Source organism: Myotis nattereri, assembly GCF_964212035.1.
Source record: "Myotis nattereri genome assembly, chromosome: 7".
Taxonomy (NCBI): Eukaryota; Metazoa; Chordata; class Mammalia; order Chiroptera; family Vespertilionidae; genus Myotis; species Myotis nattereri.
Window position 1 is genome coordinate 13,190,794 of NC_138082.1, and position 22,903 is coordinate 13,213,696.

The 22,903-nt window shown below is 51.9% G+C and overlaps 1 protein-coding gene across 3 annotated transcripts in view; it reads left to right on the forward strand.

Annotated features, from left to right (window-relative positions):
* Nucleotides 1–22,903, forward strand: part of NRP2 (neuropilin 2) — a gene marked incomplete at its 3' end in the record, with an annotated part of 116,745 nt that overhangs the window by 71,791 nt on the left and 22,051 nt on the right. For 2 of the 3 annotated variants that reach the window (XM_081095601.1, XM_081095600.1), the window contains exons 12-15: nucleotides 3,012–3,152; nucleotides 14,169–14,431; nucleotides 15,830–15,926; nucleotides 17,073–17,108. In XM_081095601.1, coding sequence (XP_080951727.1) covers nucleotides 3,012–3,152; nucleotides 14,169–14,431; nucleotides 15,830–15,926; nucleotides 17,073–17,108 — 537 coding nt within the window. Of the gene's footprint in view, nucleotides 1–3,011; nucleotides 3,153–14,168; nucleotides 14,432–15,829; nucleotides 15,927–17,072; nucleotides 18,745–22,903 lie in introns of those variants that run through there. The other variant, XM_081095599.1, reaches the window with a different exon arrangement.

A 22,903-nucleotide genomic window follows, 5' to 3' on the forward strand; every position in this document is an offset into this window, starting at 1 on the left:
AGAGGTCAGGGAAGTGCAGGCACTCAGGGGCTTGGGGCAATGGCCATTTCCAACCAATCAGTGTTGGAACCACCTGTGCAGCCCTATGGGCACAAACTCAGTGATCATCAGCTGAGATAAGGGTCCATTTTTAAAAATATATATATATTTTTATTGATTTCAGAGAGGAAGGGAGGGAGAGACAGAGAGAGAAACATCAGTGCTGAGAGAGAATCATTGATCAGCTGCCTCCTGCAAGCCCCACTAGGGATCAAGCACGCAACCCGGGCATGTGCCCTGACCGGGAATCGAACTGTGACCTTCTGGTTCATAGTCAGTGTTCAACCACTGAGCCACCACAGCCGGGCATAAAGGTCCGTTTAAAGAGGACTCCTCCTCCGAGAAGTCCTTTTCTCTAGCCTTCACTTCACGTGGTTAGAATCCACATCTGTGATCCTTGTTCCTGCTAAGCCGTGTCTTCACAATACAGTCAGGTGAAAGTCTGGAGGTGGCACGGTTCAGGGAGCCCCATAGTCAAGGTTAACTCAGCAGTTAACCATTCCTTAATTGCATTTCCCTGTCTCTCGCCACCATTGATTGCGAAAGTGTCATAGTTATGACTCCATGGGATCGCGCGTCCTCCGTGGGGTGTGAGTGCAGGTCAGTGACAAAAGCGGACGTGTCAAAAGGCACCTCAGTTCCTCCCAGTCACAGGGCCCCTCCTCCTCACGCGGGAAATCTGGACTCCTCTCATCCCGTCTCCTAAACATACCCACGTTTGATGGAAACAACTGGCAGAGACCAAAAGTGCGACAGGTTTTATATCATACTGCTAAGGAGCGGAGTCTGAGGACATTCCTAACAAACCACAAATTTTGGAACACCTGGCATTTTTGGCTGGAAGTGCATGCTTGACAGCCTCCATTTACAGTAAATTACTGACCATTATTAAATGTTCATTAAACAAAATGAGGGAAAATTGGTGAAGAGACTTGGGAAGTGATGGAGACATAAGAGACGCAACGCCGATTCCGTAGGTGGACGGTGGAGTCTGCCGGACCCGCACACTCGGCGGCCTGACAGTCGGAGGGACTGCGCTGATGGAGTGGCCAACTCAAAAAAAAAAAAAAAAAAAAGGCTGCGAAGAAGAATGGGAGGGAAGCCAAAAATAAATGCTGAAGTTGTGTGACTGAAAAATGATAATTTAATGCATATGCTTTTAGGAATGTGCTTTTGTGCATTGTGTGGATGGAGGGACACTGTTGGTCGGGGTGAGTGGAATACAGAATCCTGACATTTTAATGAACTTGTTTTTGTTTTATCAAGAGGGGAAGGAGACTTGGAGAATCTTCCAAGACATGTTTAAGATAGTTTGAGGGCCAGAAGTAGAATGCATAGGGAGCGAATATATGGTGTCGGGTTAGCAGGGTTGTCTGGGCGGAGGGAGGGGGCAGGGCTTCTATCTTAATGGCAGCCCAAAGGAAAATGTAAGGGTTCTGCAAACGTTCAGAAGTTTCATATAATTTTCCTGTTGGTAGCGGTTTGTTTCCTTTGAGGTTTCTTTGGTGGTTCCTCCCTTCCCTCTTCTTTTGCACAAGATCCCTTTGTGGAATTTGGTTCCCGAGATACAGTATGCATGTAAACATGAGAGGAGAGGAATTACGGTATATTGAATTACTCCATATTTTTTGAACGGAAAAATAGAAATTCAGAAATGGCCGGGAGAAGGGGATGGTGAGGGCTAAGAGCTGACTTTTCCAAGCCACAGGTTGATGCTGTAATAGATTCCATGTGTTTCTTCTCTACTTGAGCTGACTTTGGCCCACGGTGGGCAAACATTCCACGTTCCCTCTTGGGAAGGAGAGGCATGAGCAGGGCCCGGTAGCGCCCGGTGGCCCTCTGCGCGGAGGCCAGCCCTGCCCTCGCCCCCAGAGGCGTGCCCTCCTCCCCTCCGTGGTGGGAGCCATCTGTTTCCAGCCTGTTACTCACTTCAGACCTCCTAACCCACGTCTGAGGCCTTCCGCGGAAATTCCTCCCTGGGAACCCTGAGAAGGGAAGTGGAAAGGCCAGGGACCCCACTTCCTCTCTGCTGCCAGCACTGGCCACACCTTCCTGCCGTCTCCACAGGCCCTTCTGGCAAGCGCATGCGTCCATATTTGTCCCATTTCCTCTTTTCGCCCACCGCCACCCACCCCTGCTTCATCACCCATGTAGCACCAGCTCAGTCTTGGTTTTTAGAGCCGAGTGGACCCTCAAAACGACGCCTCGGGTTCAGGCTTCTAGCTCAGGCCCGAGAACAACTGAGCAGCCAGGGCAAACCATGGGTGGCCGCTTCCAGGACTCCCAGGAGGATGCACCCTCTGCTGACCTTGGACCCAGCCTTCTGTGCAATCCCTTTTCCTCCGGGTCAGCGCCGAGTGGGCGGCCGGCTGGTCCGGTTCCCTCACTTTGCCCTAACATGCCACCTGGCAGCGCCTCCCCCGGGATGTGGAAATGGCCCGGTCTTCTGAAACGAGAGACCTACCGCAGGAGGGGAAGGGGCGCAAACAAGCCGGCCTTGTCCCGGTGTCCACTTTCTCCTCCCTGGCCTGCATTCCCTCCCGCCTGTCTGGATGCTACCGGGCTGCCCATCACTCCCGAGAGCCAGGTGGGCAGGGGCCAGCCTTCCACCGAGGCCTGGGAGCATTCTTCTCTGGCGTGTAGGGAGCAGCGATTTTCACATTGGTCGCTCTCCGAGGTGGACAGAGAGGCCAGGGAGAGCCGAAGCCACTCGGTGGCCCCCTTTGTGATCGCTCACAATGGGAACCGCGGGCAGACTTGGCTTCCGTGCCTGGGAAGGATGAGACCAAAGGCTGACCCGAAAGCCAGCGACCGCCAAGAGGAGTGACATGAATGAGCGAAAAGGAGCCTTCTTTCTCTGCTCTGCACTCAGGCCTTGCCAGCCATTGAAATGGCACCACGGTGGCTGTTCTCTGAACCCATTTCACTGGCGTTCCTTTGGGTTATTTTTTTTTCTCTCTCTCTTCTTTTAGACAAAGATTTGCAGCTCCCTTCAGGATTCAACTGCAACTTCGACTTCCCCGAGGAGGCCTGCGGCTGGATCTACGACCACGCCAAGTGGCTCCGGACCACCTGGGCCAGCAGCACCAGCCCCAACGACCACACGTTCCCAGGTAAGCCGGCTGCGAGTGCAGAGAGGAGAGCGTTCATGCTCGCCTTCCCCACGCTCTCCGCTCAGACCCTCGGGCAGGCTTCCTAACTTCCCAGCACAGAGCAACCCTCTGCCCTTTGCCCGCAAACCACCACGGTCTTCGCTCACGACGTCACCCCACAGAATAGCGGGTTGGTGGTTCCTGCCCTCGCCTGTGATTACAGGACGGCCCGGGAGCTGGGCGGGAGGGAGAGAGGCCAAGATAAAAGAAGAGGAAGGAAGGAAGGGCCGTGGGGAGGTCTAGGAGATGCCATGAGTCAATGTCCCCTTGTTCCCGGCCGGTCCTCGCTGCCAGCATCACAGAGCCTCTTGTCAGGCTGGGTATTGTTCCTAAAGTGGCCCGTCAGGAAGCCGCGGGCCGAGAGTCGGCCTTACCTTCTCGCAGGGTGGCACGGCTTCTGCGGCGAGCCCCGTCGAGGGCCTGAATGCCGCCATGCCCATCGGTGTCTAGGAGAGCCGCCTGGCGCTGTCCTGCAGGGTCCGAGTCCGAAAGCCTCTGGCCCCTGGACGTGAGGCGTTGCCTGGGCCCTTTCAGTGATGGCGAACCTATGACACTCATTTTTTTGGTTGATTTTTCTTTGTTAAATAGCATTTAAATATGTAAAATAAATATCAAAAATATAAGTCTTTGTTTTACTATGGTTGCAAATATCAAAAAATTTCTATAGGTGACACGGCACCAGAGTTAAGTTAGGATTTTTCCAAATGCTGACACGCCGAGCTCAAAAGGTTCGCCATCACTGGAATAGACAGAAGCAGGTCATCTGCCATGTCCGGGGCTGCACGCGGCTACAGGGGTGTTCTGGTAGATGCTTCCAAGCAGCTCTCCGAGGATGAAAAGGCCTGCTCTGCGCTGAGGGCCACCTTCAGGGTTGCAGTTCCTCCTGCTGTAGCTGAACTCAAGCCACCAGCCATCAGTGGGCGGGGGGGGGGGGGGGGGGACAGCACCCCGTAGTTTCCCCCTCAGGCAGATGTGATACATGCAAATAACCTTGGGAGCATAGGTACCGGTAAATCATATTAAAATAATTAGGAAGTGTTGAGTTTTAAGGAATTTATTATCTTGAATTTGTAATCTCATTTATTTACTTGTAAACTTTCTATCATTTAATTTTTAATAGTGCTTGCGTTTAACAACCGTCTTGCAAAATCCCAGATAATTTAACAACAGGTCGTCACAAACACTGGGCATTCGCTTTCAAATTCCCACACCCCTGGCCTGGGCTGTCGGTCCCCCCACCCCTGCGCCACCCCCTCCACCTCACCCCCCCCCAGCATTCAAGAGGAAAGGGGTTCACTCTGGAAATTAGCAGATTAAATGTTGCCTGGCTAGAGAATAAAGGGAGAAGGGACCGCCCCTTCTGCAGGGTCCCCCGGAGCCGCCCCCTGCCCCTCACTGCAAGAACTGGCAGTGTCCCCTGTCCCCAGGGGAGGCAGTAGGACAGACGCCGGGAGGGCGCTGCGGCCGCCTCCCGACACGGCCTGCACTTGCTTTCCCAGAGGGTCACAGCGTCTGCTCTAGAGAAAAACATTTTCATATTTCAAGTGTTTATCTCTTCAGCGTTCGAGTGCTCGGAGAGATTAATATCTGAGGATCGGCGCGGCCGCGGGCAACGAGAGAGCACTTACCCTGTCCCAGCCTTAATCACCCTCCTCCTCTCCTTCACTGCAATAATGTTTAATTAATATAATGAGCCTCCTGCACGCGGGAAAAAAAACTTATTTTTATAACCCAGCCTGGATTTTTCATTTTATTTCCTCTCCTTTGAGACTTGGCCCAATTAATTGGTTGTTCTCCTAACCCCCACTTTTTATCTTAAAGATTTGTAGGGTATGTGTCTGAGTGTGTGTGTGTGTGTGTGTATGCCTCGTGTTTACATGTGTGTATTTGTGGGCACATGTGTGTATGTTTCTTTCTCAAGGTGTTTGTTTTGTGTATGTGTGTACGTGCATATATCATGTGTTTTTCTGTATAGATGTAGATGTATGGATAAATATGTATATGCCTGTGTTTTGTGCATGAATCTCTGTGCCTGTGTCTATAGATCTGTGTGTGTGGTTGTGGTTTAGAGGCACGCATGTGTGCGTAAGAGGGGAGCTTGGCAGAGGCAGTTTGAATAAAGGGATGTGGCTGACACATCATGGAGACCTTTCCTGGCTCTTACCCAGCATTCATCTTCAGGTCCTGTCGAATAATTCAGCCTCTTCCCTTGCACTCTTCTGAGCAAATGTTCTCTAAGAATGTCTGAGGCCTCCCCAGGCCAGGCTGCAAGGCCACCAATTAGCAAGGGACACTTCAGGGAGAGCTTCAGTGACTCCCTTTGACCCTGGCCTTTACCCCTGCCCATTGCTTGCTCATTTCTGCCTCCCCCTGGCCCAGCCCTTGCCCCGTCCCTGAGTGCCCTGGTTACTGGTTGGGAATTCTAGTCCTTATCCTCACTGGGCCGATGCATTGCAGCCTGCGGTTGGTAGGGCTCTTTGGAGCAAGCTCGCAAAGCGGGCAGAATTCCAACCTGTGGCTGGCTGGATGGGGACGAAAGGAAAATTAGGGCCATAAGGAACTACTCGATCTAGTGGTGTTTTTCCCCTAAGATATTGAGAAAGAAAATAATTATTTTCCTCCTCCAGAGGTAGCCCTGAAGTTTGGAAAAGTGGCACTTGTAACTTGCCTCCAGAAAACAGAATCATAATATTGTCTTCAGAGCCCTTCCTCCTGCCCGCTGATGACTTACAAAAGCATGTGCTGTATTTCCCATGTTCCTTCTCCTGGCAAAACTGGGTCTCAGGCTTTAAGTAGGAGAGGAGAGAAAGCCCTTTCTGTTCAGGGTGGTCCTTCCTTTCTTCTTCTTCTCCTTCAAAAAAAAAAAGAAGGGCCCCCGAGGGGAGCAGTTGGGAGAGAGGAAACAGCTGTGCTTGGTTAGGGGCAGGGCAAATGCTAATGGGATCAGAGTGGCCAGACCTTCCAAGTCAGACCTGAAAGTGGCTGTGTCCCCCACAGGTCACCACTGCACAGAGAGGAGCCCACCCCGCTCTTAAGAGAAGTGCGCCATATGTTTTATCCCCTCATTCGCTGGGTAAACACAAGTAATTTCATTTAAGAAAGGAGGTGTCTCCGTCGAGTCGGGAGAAAAAAGAAGGCAGGAAAGAAAATAGCCATGTTGAAATCGCATACACAGGCCATTTGGTTAGAAGTGTCTGTGGAAACGACTTACATTCCTTAGATATTTTCTGATTTAGTTCTTTTCTCATGTTTTGTTTTGTGTGTTTTTGCTTGTTTTGTTTTTTTTTCTTTTCCTTTTAAGTAAGCAATTAGTTCTGTTCTTTTGGCCAGCGCTGGTGGTTGCTTAAGGCTGACAGGACACCCACTGGTTCCATTCCACTGTTTTTGTTTTTCAAGATAGTCTTTCAAGCCGCTTGGAATTTCTTTTTTTAGCTCTTTGCTTGTGCTCAGAAGCCCGGAGTGTGTTCACACCCGTCCCTGGGAAGCCTGTCCCTGGGGACCCTGTTCCCAATTCACTGACCCCTGCTGGTTACAGAGGAGCCCGTCCCATGGTCGCCCGAAGCCACTCTGCCTTTTCTCTGTAGCTACGAGAACACAGAAAGTGTCCCCTAGTGGGGGTTTTGAGGAAGATCAGATTGAGGTCTTTAGAGAACAAGGCCAAAAAGTCCTTGAGATGGCCCTTTGTCAACAGGGCAGCCACTAGCCACGTGTGGCTATTTTAATTTAATTAAAATGAAATACCGCTAAAACTCTGGGTCCTTCTTCACCCAGCCATGGTTCAGGGGCACGAGAGCCATGCTGCCTGGGACAGTGCAGGTATAGGGCCTGCTCGTCATCACGCTGCCCTGGCGACCGCTGCTCCAGCGCCATCAGGCGTTGACCTGAGGGTGACCTCTGGGACCCTCGCTGCTGCTGCTGTTGCTCCTTGGTTTGGTGCAAAGCAAGAAGCAAGTGATGAGGGGGATGTGCCATCCATATTATCGCTTGATGGGAGTGGTCCGTGGCTGGTATCTGGCTCATTGTTTCGTTTTACCTCCGTGTGCAACCTTCATACAGTAAGCAAGTAACATAGCATTGGATAGGGTAGGGGCTATTTCATTCAATCAGAAAGAGCATCCTAAATCAATCCTAAGCCATACCCATAACAGGAAGAATACTGATTGTTTTTGTTGTTATTATTATTGTTGTCAGGAATGAGACAAACAAACTGGAGGCACAGGTACGATGCCAGGTTAGCTTCAGTCCCCGCAGGTGTGTGTGGTCTCCCTCGGGTGTGTGCTCTTGCACACGCTTGTTGACCTCGTGAAGGGTGGGTACAGTGTGACTTCATTTCAGTAAGTTCAAATCGTGGACGTGATATAAAGGAAACGGGCAAAGCCTACATGGAATGGTATGCCAGTAGGAAAGGACAGCGTTGGTTGGCTTACATTCATGTTTATTGGATTGAGAGAACAGAACCTTTCCTCTGGGTTCAAAAACAATCTCAAGTGAGAGCGAATCAGGGATACCATGTTCAGCAATGTTTGAATTTTACACCTGGTGGCTATCCCACCAAAAGCACGTGGTAGCCATGGGCTGGTGGTGCAGACCGGGCCATTGAGTGAACTCCATTAGAATGGAAGACCAAAACCGTGGGACACGCACGAGAGGATGAAGTGTGGGCCAGGATGGTGGGCGATGGGTGCAGAGAAATCAAAGGAAATAACTGATGCATGAACTGGCTTGTGATGGGCATGATCTTTGTCAGAAAACTACTGGTGACTCCATGAATTAAAAAGCAACTCTCTGAGCTCGAAGGACCTTCCCCAGAGATGGGGCCAACGGCAGCAGACACGGGATTGGCTTTCGCTTGACTTGCCCTGAGAAAGAGGCTGCTGTGGCTTGGCTGCGGCTCTGCAGCCACTGCAGATACTGAGACAGGAACTTCTCAGGCTTAAATCATGACAGTTAATTAAAGACCAGGAACAGCTTGGCTAAAAGAAAGCCAATATTCAAGCAATAACTTCAACTGGAAAAAGAAGCATAGAGGTCCTTCATTAAGGAGGTGGAAACACTTCTTCGGCTTTGCGGAAAAGACAGCAATAGAGAGAAGCAATTGCTCCTTTTTTTTTTTTAAGGCATCATTGCTTGAGTCCCCAGCAGTGTGTGAATAAATAACACAGGGGTGGGGTGATAGCAAGACCGCCTCCATTGCAAAACCTTCCTGAACGCTGACATACCAAAACAGCTTCAGGGAGGCTCCTGCAAGGACCGGGCCTGACATCCCAGACTGCCCACAAAACGGTCAGCTGTAAACCTTGAGACCATCCCGCTGAGTTCATCCAGCGTCAGTGTTTCCTGTCGATGGTTGTTAATCTGAGGACCTCAGCGAGACAGGTTGACCTTGGGAGGCCAGCCGAGGGGCTGACTCATGTTTTAAGCATGACCTGTACAAAGCGCCTGCGTCTTCTGCAGCACTAAATATTCCTTCAGATGGTGGCTCTGGCAGGAGGGCGCAAAGCTAGCCAGGAGAGGCACGCACTGGACAGATGGCGTGCTTGGCTTTGTGATCACCAGGAGGACCCGCCTGGTGGTTTATTTCAGGGTTTGGTGAGGTGGGGACGCCGTGGTTCCGTGGCTGCTGGGCCAGATGCTGTCACGTGCTCACAAAGCACTCGCGCAGCTGAAGCCAGATGTGGCCGTAAATCGCCAGGTGAGGTATCAGGAGGCCCTTGTAGAGGCGGCCGCAGGTTAAGACGCCTGAGGACCCTGTCCTCTGCGCTTCCTCCCTGCCCTTTCGAACTCCCGTTGTTCATTCCCACGTGGGGGTTTTCCCTGCGTCGAGGGCAACAGCAGATGCTTGGAGTCAGGGGCCCTCCGCAAACGCCTCCCAAGCGTGTCAGGTCTGGGAGAAGAGGGATTGTATCTCAGGGACATTATTTCTTCATTCTCTTTCAACAACTGAACCTATTTCCTTCCCGTTGTCTTTCTGTGGGAAGCTATCCATTGCCGGCATCACTGCCACCAGGTCGGAGAACAAGAAGACAGCCGCCAGTCACAGGTGGTTCTCAGCTAGTTCATTGTCAGCAATTCAAAGGGCTCATCCTTAAAGTCCAAGGAAATCACTAAGGTAGCCCCCCCCCCCACCCCCACGTCATGCCATGCCAACACTTTGCTCTATCTGGTCACAGCAGCCAGTGTGTGCCTAGCAGTCCCTCTGTGTTTGGGAACAGACTTCACTTTCACACGTGTGCCTCAGTGTAGCACTGACGTGGGCGCCCTGACTTAAAGGAACAGAGACACTTCGCTTAGAGAAGAGTCAGTGGAGACCCACCCTGTACCTGAAGGCCTGCAAAGTGGATGTTTAAAGGAACAAGGGTTGTGTTTCCTGAGGAAGCAAAGACTAAGGGTCTCCCGTTCTTCACGAGTGACGGTGTTTCTAAGTCAGAAGACAGACCTTGGGCTGTGCTCCCTCAGGGATGGAAGGAGGACATGCGTCTAAAGTGACAGCAGGAAAATGTAAAGCTGAATTTAAGAAGCTCCTGACAGTTAGGGTTGCGACCCAGGAAGCACATTGTCCACATGGCCTGTGGGAACTCCTTCCCTGGGAAGCTTAAAGCAAAGGGTGGACAGCTGTTCTGGATGTTTCGGCCTCGTCCCTCTGGACAGCAGGGCTGGCCTGCTGTAAGCCGTCTCATGAGGCCCCCTCGAGTTCCAGGATCATGTGTTACTTTATTTCATCTAGCACAGGTTCACACACAGATACGTGGTACATCGTGCATGATGCACAATCGGGGGCTGCCCAGTTTTGGGGATTAGGATGATGGATCTGGGAACTGTCTTATTCCTAAAAACGTTTTTACTGTCCTCAGGCCAAACCATCCTTCCCTTTGAGTCTTGGATTGGTCTTCCCAAGTTATTGGTGCTCTTCCAACCATTTTTCTTTCTAAAAAAAAAACCAAAAAGGCAAGCATAGGAGGCAGTGTTGATAGCCATAGTAGTCTTGATAAAAGGCCATAATTTATATTGAGCTCTTACCATGTCCCTGTTCCTGTGCAAAGCATTGTGCACGGCTTGTTCCAGTTCCTCCTCACAACCCTAGGCAGTAATGATGTTGTTGCACCCATTTTACAGATGGGAAGGCTGAGGCTTTAGCAGATGAGTGAGGATTAGGCTAGGGTTCCAGCCCAGGTGCGAGGCCATGCTCAGGTGATTTTACTCAGACTGATCAGGGCTCATAGCTTACTTCTATCACTCTGTAGCTGGGGTCTGAGGCACACCACTTCAGTTCTCTGAGCCTCGCTTTCTTTTGTTGGTAAAAATGAAGAAAATGATCCTTATTTTGCAGGGAGGATTCCATAAGATAGGCAGATGAAGCCTCCAGTGTAATAGCTGACATATAGTAGGTGCTCAGTTAACATCCGCTCCCTTCCCCCTGCTTCTCCTCTCCCCCTCCCCGGATTTTCCTGGTCTCGGCCATTCCTGCATGATGTCCTGGTTCTAATCAGGTCTCTCAGTGACAGGCAGGCAGGGACATTCTGCAGCCCAGCATCCCTCTGACTGATGTCTACTGCTAATTCCCTAAATTTACATATCATCTTTCTCCCCTCGAGCTCATAGCACTTAACAGACAAGTGGGGCACAAACGATTTAACTCAGTGAAATTCAGAGGCCTGCTTGTCTCGAGATTCTTCAAACTAGTGGATTAGCTCAGATGTCAGCACTGAATTATGATCCCTCAGCTGCTCGTGCTTAGCACGCCACCAGCATTAACTCCCTGGTCTTCCAGGGGCCCTTTAAATCATGCATAGCGACTATCATCTTATTGTGAGGGGGCGGGGTGGGGGGGCGGGTAGGAAGGGGTTGAGCTCGGGCGGGGGGAGAAGCAGTCTGTGAAACCTTTGGCCTCATTGTGCCGAAGTTTTAGCAACAGGGTGAGTAAGTGCAACAGACCCAGATAACACCCAGCCAGCCCTGCTCTTTACACCTCCTCGCACATTTTACTTCCTAAATCCTACCCATTATGCCAGGATTCCCCGGCCGCTTAATGTAAATTCACACAAGTGACAGTATCTCTGCCAAGCAATTTTCAGGCGGCAAGGGGGTCTTATTTGTGAAACTGTGAAGGAGGAAGGCTGAATAATAAGTCTCAGAAAGCTGGCTGCCTTTGTATCAGGTGGAAACAGTCAGGGCTTGGAAAGGACTGCAGCGGGGGGAGCCTTTGGGGGGTTCTAACCTGTGGCTCCGGGGCTGGGACGTCCACAGGTCCCCCTGCTCTTGTTAGTTCACCTCACTTTTGAAAAGGGCTGTTGTCCCGGGTGGGGGCAGGGGGTGGGCAGGGTGGAGGTATGGTGAAGATATTTCATGAGTCTGAGGGATTGCCAGAGGCTAGCTGATTCTCCCTCTGTTCTTAGTTCCAATACATAGCCTCCTATCATTCCTCGCCCATGTGTGTGTCATTCAGTCATTCATGGGAACAACATTTATTTTTAATAGTGGCGTAGACATGTCACTATCTAGGGGCCGGTGAGAAGAAGCCCTGTTAAGCCTTATGTGTGTGATACCAGGACCTGTTTATCTAACGGGGAAGATAATAAAATCACACAAGAAACAGTTAAATTTTAGTATAAGTATAGCAGCCGGTGTTTATGTGCTGAAATGCATGGGGGGGAAAAATGGCCTCCAGTCTTTTTACACACAAGGTACAACGAGTAGTACGGTCTGTAAATGCTCGAGTTGTTCAGAGGAGGGAGGTATTAATGTTGAAACGTGCCAGGAGGGTTAGGAGAAAGACTAGCCTGACAGGTGGGCTCTGCGGATTGGTCAGGGAGGGAGGCGATTCAGGGAAGAGGAGGAAGGGGACCAGGCCCAGTGGGAAGCGCCTTGCATAGGGTGTGACTGACTGCCTGGCTTGGGGCAGGGTCCCTGGTGCTGTGTGAAGGTGGGAACACCTTCCGGCTCTATACTTAGCGGCCTCTCTGCCTTGGACAAGTCCCCTGAACCTTTCTGAGCCTCGGTTTTTTCATCCTGTGCAAAGTAAGATGAAGCAAACCGAGCTCACACGCATGTGGCAAGGATTAAATGGAACAGCGCATACAAACATGCTTTGTAACCTGTACAGCATTATGCAGATGCGACATAATTATTATCATTAACAGCGGCGGTAATGAGATCTGATGGGAGAAGCATAGGTTAGCAGCGCACTGCGTGTCTGGCTGTGGCACGGGTGTCTCCTCCCTCCACAGATCACCGTCATCAACAATCTCGGCTGCAGGCAGCTGCCTGGGTCTCTGTGCCGACTTTGGCCTTGGAGAGGTCTCGTGGTGTGGGGTGTTAGACAGACATGGCTTTCCCTGGTTAGGAGACACAAAGTGGAATCCCAACTATGCATTCTAAGCGGCTCTCTTTTGATTCAGGGCGGGGGGGGCTTCTAGAGCCATAATCCGGAGGCTCTACCCAGAGGGGCTTAGAGAAGAGACGCGAGGTGACTGGAGGAGGGGAGGCAGGGGCTGTTTCTGATGGTGGGACTGTCGCAGGCTCAGCTCTCACGAGAAACATGATGTCAGCAGGAGTAACAAAACCAGTGGTTTCTGAGCTCTGAAGTCCTGGCCTGTCCTTCCCCAACAAGCCCCAGGTGCTCACAGACCCTGCTGAGAAAGTCCGTGCACGTCTCCCATTAGCAGGACCCCGAGGTGGCTGACGTGCGGGGTGCGTGCAGCAAGGATCCCTGCCCTCCTGCGGAAGTGACCAGCCTGAGCGGTTTCAGGGCCAGCAGGAGCCAGTGAGGGTTCTCCTCAGGGGCCACCTCGCTTTCTGTACGCGTGGCCAGAGCCCCCTCCCCCCGCACGAGCCGGATTTGCAGGTGCAGGCCCCACACCTGTGTCTGCAGGGCCTGAGGTCTGCAAAGGGGGAGAGGCACTAGGTGTTTCACATCGTGTCTGATGTATTTGAAAACTCATCAGCTAAAAGGCCCGTCCTCTGAACATTTGGATGGGAGAAACCTTAACTTTCCAACATGTGTCTGTCCTCTACTAAACACATAGCCTTCGTCCGTGATGATGGGAGCAGTGTCGGCCTAGTAGTGTGTGCGAAAGGCCAAGTTCAGGCCTCCCCAGGCCGGGCAGGGAAGGGGGTGGAGCCCGAGAATCACCCCCACTCAGCCATCATCCCCTGTTCTCTCAAAACTGACACTAGGCTTCTGATTTACGGTCGCCCAGGCACCGTCGAGTAACGCTGGCGGAGACAGAAGGTTTTAAATGTTTTGCATTTGGACAGTGCCCAGCCAAGATGACAAAGGCTCGGAGCATGCACCACCTGGCCAGCGCCAGGCTCTAGTCCAGAGCCACCTCACCCCCTTGCAGCGCGGCGCAGTAGACTGGGTTGGCCCCTTGGGTAAGCCAGTGATGAAGGAGATGCGGGTCTGGCCTCTTAGGGTCTAGAGCAGCCGTGGGCAAACTACGGCCCGCGGGCCGGATCCGGCCCGTTTGAAATGAATAAAACTAAAAAAAAAAAAAAAAATACCGTACCCTTTTATGTAATGATGTTTACTTTGAATTTATATTAGTTCACACAAACACTCCATCCATGCTTTTGTTCCGGCCCTCCGGTCCAGTTTAAGAACCCATTGTGGCCCTCGAGTCAAAAAGTTTGCCCACCCCTGGTCTAGAGAGAGAAGACAAGTAGACACAACCAGCCGAGACATCGGGCCAGCCCTGCCAGGTGCCCTCCGTAAAAGTGGCTCAAAGACAGTGATGCCCAGGAATAGGCAGGAGGGACTGGCTAGAGACAGAAAGACTCAAGGGCCTCAAGAGAGCCCAGTATCTGAATCAAGGCTCTGAAGGAGCCATAGGAAGGGAGGTGGGGCCTGCAGAGCCAGGACTTGAAAAAACAAGACACTCCAACTCGGGCCCCAGCTGTTCGCGGGAGGGGCAGCAGCTGCAAGCGGGTGTCTTTCCCAGGCGTTTACCAGGAACCCCTGTTTGGTTTGTTCCCCCCCAGATGACAGGAACTTCTTGCGGCTGCAGAGCGACGGGCGGAGAGAGGGCCAGTACGCGCGGCTCATCAGCCCGCCCGTGCACCTGCCCCAAAGCCCTGTGTGCATGGAGTTCCAGTACCAGGCCACGGGCGGCCGCGGGGTGGCGCTGCAGGTGGTGCGTGAAGCCAGCCAGGAGAGCAAGCTCCTCTGGGTCATCCGCGAGGACCAGGGCAGCGAGTGGAAGCACGGGCGCATCATCTTGCCCAGCTACGACATGGAGTATCAGGTGGGGTGGTGGCGGGAGCCGGTGCGGGCCTCCGCGGGTGTCCTTGTGATCTGTATTTCAATATTTCAAAGGGCTGTCTGCGCCCATTCATCATCAGGGAACGTGGTTAAGCTGCTGTTTTCATTGTGTTTCTCACGTTGCCATGGCAACTAAATGACACTCTTATTTGTTATTCAGAGTGTGCCTATCTCTACACCCAGACTTGGTTCTTTGTTCCTCCTTTTGCCTTTTATATTGCTGAAATCTTCTCCAGCAAATGTTTCTTCTCTCCATTTTAGTTTAGATTGCTATCCGGTAGGCTGACAAAGGGACACACAAGCCAGGGAAATAAACACAAACAAACCCTCCACGCCCAGGGAAGAGGCCTGTGGAGCCGCTCAGACTCCGGGGTGGAGGGGTGGGGGGGCGGGGGGCGAGGGGAGCAATCCCAGGCCTGTCCCAGCCCCGGTGCGAGCACAGGAAGGGGACGGGTTGCTGTGTGTGCTTCCTGGCCAGCAGACCAGAGAGACCCGGCTCTAAACTAAACGAGTGGTTTCTCTCCCCGAGGCTCCAGGAGTTGAGTTCCATTATCTCAGCCCCACAGAGCGAGAGACTGAGGCACAGATGGGTGTGCGCAGCTGTGGCTGAAGCTTGGGTAGAGGTGACACACTGTGGAAGAGGTGACTAAGAACCAGCCAAAGCATTAACCTGCTCCTCCCCAGACGAGAAGCAGCAACAGATGGCTGGTGAGGCAGCCAACTGCTCGCTTCGCTTGCCAGAGGACATGTGCTAGTGTGCGGAGAGAACCTGGGGAGGGGGAGGGGTGGGGGAGGCCAGGGAGCAGAGGGGCGCCTGTGTGTTGTAAGGGGTCCCGAGTTCCTCCCCACCCCAACCACATTCCCGCTGATAAACATCAATGCAATGTATTGTCAGTAGCTGTGTGCATTTTTGTCTCACCTGTGAGATTCTCAAAGGGGCTTGTCTATTAGGTTTTGTAGCTATCCTTGTGCCTGGCACACAGTAGGTGTGCAGTAAACTATTTCCCTGCTAGTTGTCATAATGGAGCCATAAGACAGTGTTACCCCCAAGGCAATCCAAACCTGTACACTGTATATTTCTCACCTTACCCCCACCTGCTCAGGTCTCCTGAGTTTCCAAATACCTCTGGGTTGGGCCTTATGAGGAAGGAACCTCAAAAATGCTAGGGAACATTTCACCCTTCTTTAAACATACTCTGAACGTGTTTCTTTTCATCAGTACATTCGAGTTACTAGACAACAGTGTCCATCACCTTGTAATACATATTTTAATCCCTTCCAAGATGCATTTGACTTGAACCAATAACGGAAAGCTGGGAATCCTGGCACTGGGTGGCCCAGGGAGCTCAGCTAACCGTGCCTCTGTTCTTCTGGCTTCCAGATTGTGTTCGAGGGCGTCATCGGAAAAGGACGTTCCGGAGAAATCGCCATCGATGACATCCGGATAAGCACCGACGTCCCGCTGGAGAACTGCATGGGTACGTGGCGATCCGTCTCTTTGCAGCTCTTCCAAACGGGACGCCGAGAGCTGGGATAGACGAGAGGAGGCAGCACGCCATCTCAGACACAGTTGCTCCCCTGTGGGTGAGGCAGCGGCAGCCTGTGCTGGAGGGGAGGTGTGCGTGTAGCTGTGTCTTAGGAAGGGGTGTCTGATGAGGGGACGCCTTCGAGCCCCGTTCCCATTGAGAAATAGACATGCGCTGAGTATATGGAGATTGGGGGGTGCCGGGACCCCATCATCAGACTCCCGCTTTCAGCAAAGAAAATGCTGGAGGACGAGAACAGCTGCCAGTCAGAATTACATGCTGGAGGGGTTTGATGGATTTAATGGGAGCCTTCAGTGGTGAGCAAAAATAGTACCTGTGCCATACCAGAGTGATAGCATAATTACCCAGCAGTTCTTCTGCATGAATGAATTGCAGGGCAAACTATGGCATGTGAAGTAACATTTTAGATTTTGCTTTGAAGCGAATGCCTCTAATGGCCAAGCTCCCAGAATTATCATAAGATGAAGCACGACACACCAGGTGGCCAGTATGGGAAGGGACCATGACAGTCCCCTTAAGCAGAAGCACAGCGCAGCCAGCCCACCTCCCATATGCACCCCAGGGCACCCTGGTCATCTTCCTTCAGCCGCAGACGTTCCTAAAAGCCAGAGGGAATCCCGAGAAGGAAGGGAACCCGCCTTCAGCCAGCAGGGTGACTGTAGTAACTCGCCAAGTGCTTTTCTTGGCACGTGGGTCCCGGGCGTGTGCGCGTGATGATGTCAGGAGCACCTGGGACCCCTAGTCCCTTCAGGCAGCTCTCAGGCCCGGGCATCTCAGAGTCAGCCAGACTCTGAGAAAGTAATCAGCGGTAAGTGGCTGATTACAATGCTTCTGGGACCCGTTACTCCATAAAGGGCTTTTTGTTCCAAAGCAACCTTGCGAAGCTCTCCCCACCCACCCGGCCCCCATGATGATGGTGGGTGAGACAGTCTGGGGCATGCGGAGGACGTGGGACACTCTCCAAGGGGCATTATAAACAAACTCAGTCCGTGGAAGTCACCTATGCCATGCCCTGTGTTCGCCCGATTCTTTCTTCCCCTGATCTAACTCAAAATGTTTTCTGTTTGTTTTTTCCAGAACCCATCTCAGCTTTTGCAGGTGAGAATTTTAAAGGTAAAAAAAAAATTTTTTTTTTTGCATGCCTTTTCCTCCCCTCATGTGATGTGAATTGGATGGAGAGAATAAACCTCCAAGTGTAACGAGTCTCCTAAGAGAACATAGACGCCACCCTTTCCCGCCGCTAGATGGCACCAGCAACGCCTGGAGAAGCTGGGAAAGGGGGATTGAGATCCTCCCTGTCTCCTGTTTAATTAAAGTTTAGAAACCTCTAATAGAGACAAATAGGTTACAGATAAGCCTTTCAGCCTCGCATTGTCCGACGGGGAGCAATGAGGCAGAAAATGCGTGAGTGGTGAGAAAGGAGAAACTGTGAGCAGACTGAACAGCAACAAAAAAAAAATGGGGAGTGAATTAACAGTGAAATGATGTGGCAATGATTTATTTTAGCCTGAAGACAGGTTCTTCCCAGTCCCAACTCCAGGGTACCCAGGCAGCGGTCTCAATTAACCTCCGGCTAGCGACAGGGGCAGGCAGTGTGATCGGGAGGACAGTTCAAGGAGGGACTATCCATCCTAAAGAGGAGAAGCTGCAGAATTCAGGAGCTGGCGTCTAATGAGGGGAATTGGAGGCACATTCGATGGCTGGGATTTGAGCACTTAGAGGACTGGAACACAGAAACGGACATTTTCTTCCTAATAAAGTACATAAGAGCGGGTCAAAGAGAGAAGAATTTGGGATGTTTGCCTCATGGGGGCGGTGAGGGGGCTCCATGCTGGGGCGATTGGCCATGCATGAGACAGCCGCATTCTCATTCTTTACGCCTGGGCTTTTATAACGCGGCGGATCTCACATGTGGGGCTCTTGGCAATCCAGTTGGCTGGCGCTGCTGAAGTGCCCACCCAGGTCCCAGTGCTGAGCATTTAGAAGCCACTGGAAGCGCTCCAGTTCATGGGCCTGGTGTAGAAGCACCCTCAGAGGCCCTCACCCGCACCGAGGGACGGGTTTCTCAGAACCTGCTCTGTGCAGACAGCCATGAGGGTGCTGGGCCCTGTTTGTACTGGCTGGGCCTCACCCCGTAGGTGACAGCACTTCAGAGATAAGGGAAGTCAGTTTTCTATCTGAGTCTAGACTCATTATCTTCACTTCCATTAATCTGTCCAGCTCGTGGCTGCAAAGAGATGAATTCCCGGTTTGTCACCTAGATGTGCTCTCTGGCTCGAAATCAGCTCGCCGAATTTGCCACTCACCCCCCACAGCCTAAGACAGGAAGGGGTGGGGGGGAGCCGAACAGGGAAGGACAGGCCCACACATACTGTCTTCTCTTTCTTTCTCACCTTCGTTCCCCGCTGAGCCCCATCCCCACCCCCATTGCACATTTTGAAGTTATTAAGAGCATTCCCATGCCTGCATTGGTGCTTTTTGGATGTGAGATGTATGTTCATGCGAATCTAAGTGTGGGGAGGAATTCACTCGCGATGGGCGTGGGTACCGTTGAATTCAAGGTCTAACCTTCAGGACCCAAGGTAAATTGGTGCTGGCGTGTGGAACCTGCTTCTGTTGTTTCCCTGGACTCTCGTGGGTGGTTGAGACTGGAAGCTCCCAGGGAGGCTGGGCAAAGGCATCCAGCCGCTGCCGGGGACAGTGCTCTGCGCGCACGCGCAGGCCGGGTCTGTGACGGACAGGCCCATGGCCGTGGCGGAGTGGTTGGCTTCCGAAGGAGAATAAACAAACCAGGCACATGTGGGCTCCTTGAGGCTGTGTTTACCAGGGAGCTTCACCGTCCCGTCGTGTTCCCTTGTAAAAAAAAAAAAATATATATATATATATATATATATATATATATATATATATATGAAATCTCGTCAGAGCCATGCCACTCATTTAGCCAAAATAAACACAGACCTTAGTGACTTGAAGGTAAGCATTTCCAGAGCTCCCGACGGGCTGGTTTAGGGGTTGAGCAAAGGCAGACACGGGTGGCATGGGTTGGCCCCTGGCTGCTGTCTTGGGAGATAAAGAGCATCCTTGGAGGGAAGAAACCAAGTCTCGGGGAGCAGAGACTCTATTCCTCTGGCCGAGAGCAGGCCCAGAATGGAGAATGGGTAGTGACAGTCCCATGGACAAGTTGGACACGGAGCTCCGAACTGGTAGCCAGTGAACCCAGGGCCAGAGCCTTCTTTGGGGCTGAGGCCCAGGGGACCTCAGTATGCAACTCTGGATTCTAGCAAAGCTTTCCCTTTGGGAGTGGAGAGAGGGCCGTTTGCCCCGTGGAACCTAGCGACCAGCATTCAGCTCCTCTCCTGGTCCAGGCAGGGCAGACCTGGTGGGGGCACGGTGCCTGGGGATGAAACCAACCTTTCCACCGAGAGAGAGAAACCGGGTTTGGGCAGGCAGGATACGGAAAGTGGATGCTAAAGCACCGCTAACAGCAGGCATTTACATTGTCAGTAGGTGTTCTCGAATGTGACTTGTTCTTCTTTTCCATTATAAATTAACCATGAGACGGCAGCATTCTCATTCCTTCCAGGGGAGACCAACGTACTGGGTAAATCTTGAAGGACATGCAGTAAAAGTGGCCTCTGGACTGGGGCTTCTTAGCTACTCTTGATCTTTCCTATTTTGAAGTCTGTTTTCATTTTCCGCCTCTTACTCGTTTCTTGCCACGAAACATGTTCTTTTTCTATAAGTCGCCCAGTGCTTCCTGGTTAGTGTGTACCCCGTCATTGTGCTGCAGGGGGTGAGTCAGTAATGAGGAGGGACACGCCATGGGGAGAGAGAAACGTGTGGGGAAGGGACAAGGAGAGAGAAGGAACAAGCCGACTTGTCACGTGGTTTTCAGAAAGACTTTTTTTGCTGTTGTTATGAGTCACGTTTTAAACAATGTAGCTGGGTGTGCGCTATTTTTTTCTCTTCTCTCCTGTTTTAAGCGCTGGCTATAAACATACTACCGTCGTGTATCTTTTTCTAGAATTTGAGCTTTAACAAATGAAAATCTGTGTGTAAAGAAGAAGGGGGGGGGCGGAAGGGGTGTAATTAAGGTGATGGATTGTTTCCTCTTCACCAATCCTTTCTTTTTTCAATAAAAGAAATAATAAAGAAGCCAGTAAAAATATATAAAGCCCATAATCAGCGTTCCGTGGTTGGTGGCCAGGTGGCTATTCTTAGCAGCTCACAGTGGAGGCGGGAGTCGGGGTTCACATTGGAGGCTGTGGGCTTTGAAGACCCCGGGGCCTGGGTCTGGTGCCCTCCCCGAGAGAGGCCCATGGCACTCCCAGGCTGGGTGCCCTTGTGCGCGGTGGTTGTTGGGGAAAGAATGTCACCACTGACGGATGCTAAAAGGAGCGTCAGTGTCTCCTGTTAATGACAGCGAATGTGGGTTGCATGTCTCAGACCAGGTCTGAGGGTCCTGGGGCCCATCTCTTGGGTTTCACCTTCTAGAAGTCCTCACCGTTTTCACCCGGAATAACCAGCAGAAAGTGAACATTGGGGCATCTCTCGTGGGCAGGGAGGGGAGCAGTCAGGGGAGAGAGCCATGTGGGGTAGAGACAGAGCCGGCGGGGGTTCGACTCTGTGCGTCAGGTTTTAAGGCCCCTCTCTCCCTTCCCATCCCCACTCTCCTTTCCCGTTGGCTGCCTCCCAGAGGCCTTGCCCACTGGCAGCAGGGCCCCCATCCCAGGGCACAGGACCTGGGGCTGGCCTCAACGTCCCGCTCTCCTTGGCTTCTTTCCTCCCACTGTTCTCTCTCTCTCTCTCTCTCTCTCTCTCTCTCTCTCTCTCTCTGCTGGGAGCACTTGTGAGACGCAGGGAGGGTTAAATGGTGTTCATGCACGTAATCCTCCGATGAAAGGCAGAGACATGTTCCTAAGCCCTGCCAGGGCTACAGATAGGCAGCTGTGCTGTATGGCTCCTTCCCGGCTCCCCCACCCTCCAGCTCCGGCTGCCAGATGCAGCCTAGGTGTGGCTGAGCCAGGGAGCCTGCAGATCAGATGTGTGCTGCCGCGCCTGCCCGAGAGGACACTGAGGCATTCCCTGTGAGGGTCGCTTGTGCACGTCACCTCTCCTGGCACAAGGCTGGCGCATCCCCTCCTGCAGGTTCACTTTCCATCTGAGCAGGGGCCAGCGGCCGACTCTCTCAGGGGAGGAGAACATTCTTTCGTGGACTCTTCCTCCAAGTACAGAAAGGACACGCCGTGGTTGCCAGACAGTCACATATGTGCCTCCGAAGGGATAGGAAGTGCCGGAGACTTCAGCCGGCCAACCACAGACCTGAATTGAGAGGCATTGCACTTAGTTATATTTTTTTGATGCAACTAATACAACTTTTATTCAAACAACTCTAGTATAGGGTACAGTTCAGGTGGTTTTGTTAAAAGAGGGAAGGAGTCCTAGCTGGTTTGGCTCAGTGGATAGAGTGTCAGCCTGCGGACTGAAGGGTCCTGGGTTCAATTCCGGTCAAGGGCACATGCCCGGGTTGCGGGCTCGATTCCCAGTGGCGGGTGTGCAGGAGGCAGCCAATGAATGATTCTCTCTCATCATTGATGTTTCTGTCTCTCCCTCTTCCTTCCTCTCTCTCTAAAAATCAATAAAAATATTTTTTAAAAAGAGGGAAGGAAACAAAAACATTTTTAGCACTTTACATCTTTATGCAAATTTTGCAGGTTTTTTTTTTTTAATCTACATTCACCCATTAAGCATGGAATCCCCTGGGTTTAACTCTTTAAGCAAAATTAGAACAGCAACATAGAAGGTTCTTTTTCTATAAGTCCATATCCTATGTAAAAAAAAAAAAAAAAACAAAAACCATTTTCGATAGACGGGGGTCTGCATGGTGCCTGCCAGCTCAGCACAAACCCTCTGCTGACCCTCCACGCCCTGCTCAAGAGGCAATGCAAAGAGCCATTTCTCAGGGATGTTTCATACTCCTTCATTCTTTTTCCAAACACACCACATTCTTCCCCTATCTTCTGTAAACTTTTCTAGAGGAGCCAACTTTTTTTTTTTTTTTGGCTTGTTTCATCTCCCAAATTAAGTAAGCCTTTTATCTGAAATGCCCCTTCACCAACACTTTATTTTCAACCTATCCAAAAAGGACCGCCCAGACAGGCCGGCCCAAACAGTTCTTGCTTGCATCCAGCCTTGTTTTCCATTCTGAGACGATTCACCGTTGTTGTCTTTCAAAACATTGCTTTAGGAAACCTGGGCTCCCCGGGTCCGGGAGGACGGCCGTAACCTTCGCTGTGACTCCGGGAGGACCTGCCTGGCGGGGACGGTCCTCAGGGAGGGAGGGGCCGCGTCCTGTCCAAGAACAGGGTCTGCACACTCTCTGTGCAGGGCCAGGCGGTGACTGTGGGGCTCTATGAGACTGGCGAGTGCTCAGCCCCGCCCCATAACTCAGAGAGCCAGGAGCAGTGTGGGCACGCATGCGGGGACCATGTCCTACATGTGCATCTCAACATCAGGGCTGGACCAGTGCCACCAGCACGCACTTCGGTCCTGGCCCTGCCTCTGACCCGTGGCATCTCTAGGGTTTCGCTGTGTTGCTCTGCCCTCCTCCTCCCCTTTCCTCCAGGGAAAAACAGGAGGAAATCATTTACGCTCTCAGATGCTCAGGTCTCCTACCTGAGAGTCTTGAGAAGTCACCAGGACAATTCACAGGAAGCCCATAGCCCAGGGCCCACCACACACGAGATGCCCACGCAGCGTAGGGGCTGTTCCGGCCACTTCCCCAGTTACATGTTAACCTATCTGCAGGCAGGAAGGGCCGGAGCGCCGCGCCCTATGTAACCACTCTCCTCGCTTTCCCCCCACGCATGGCTTCTTTGCATTTATTGTTTCTTCAGATTCAAATG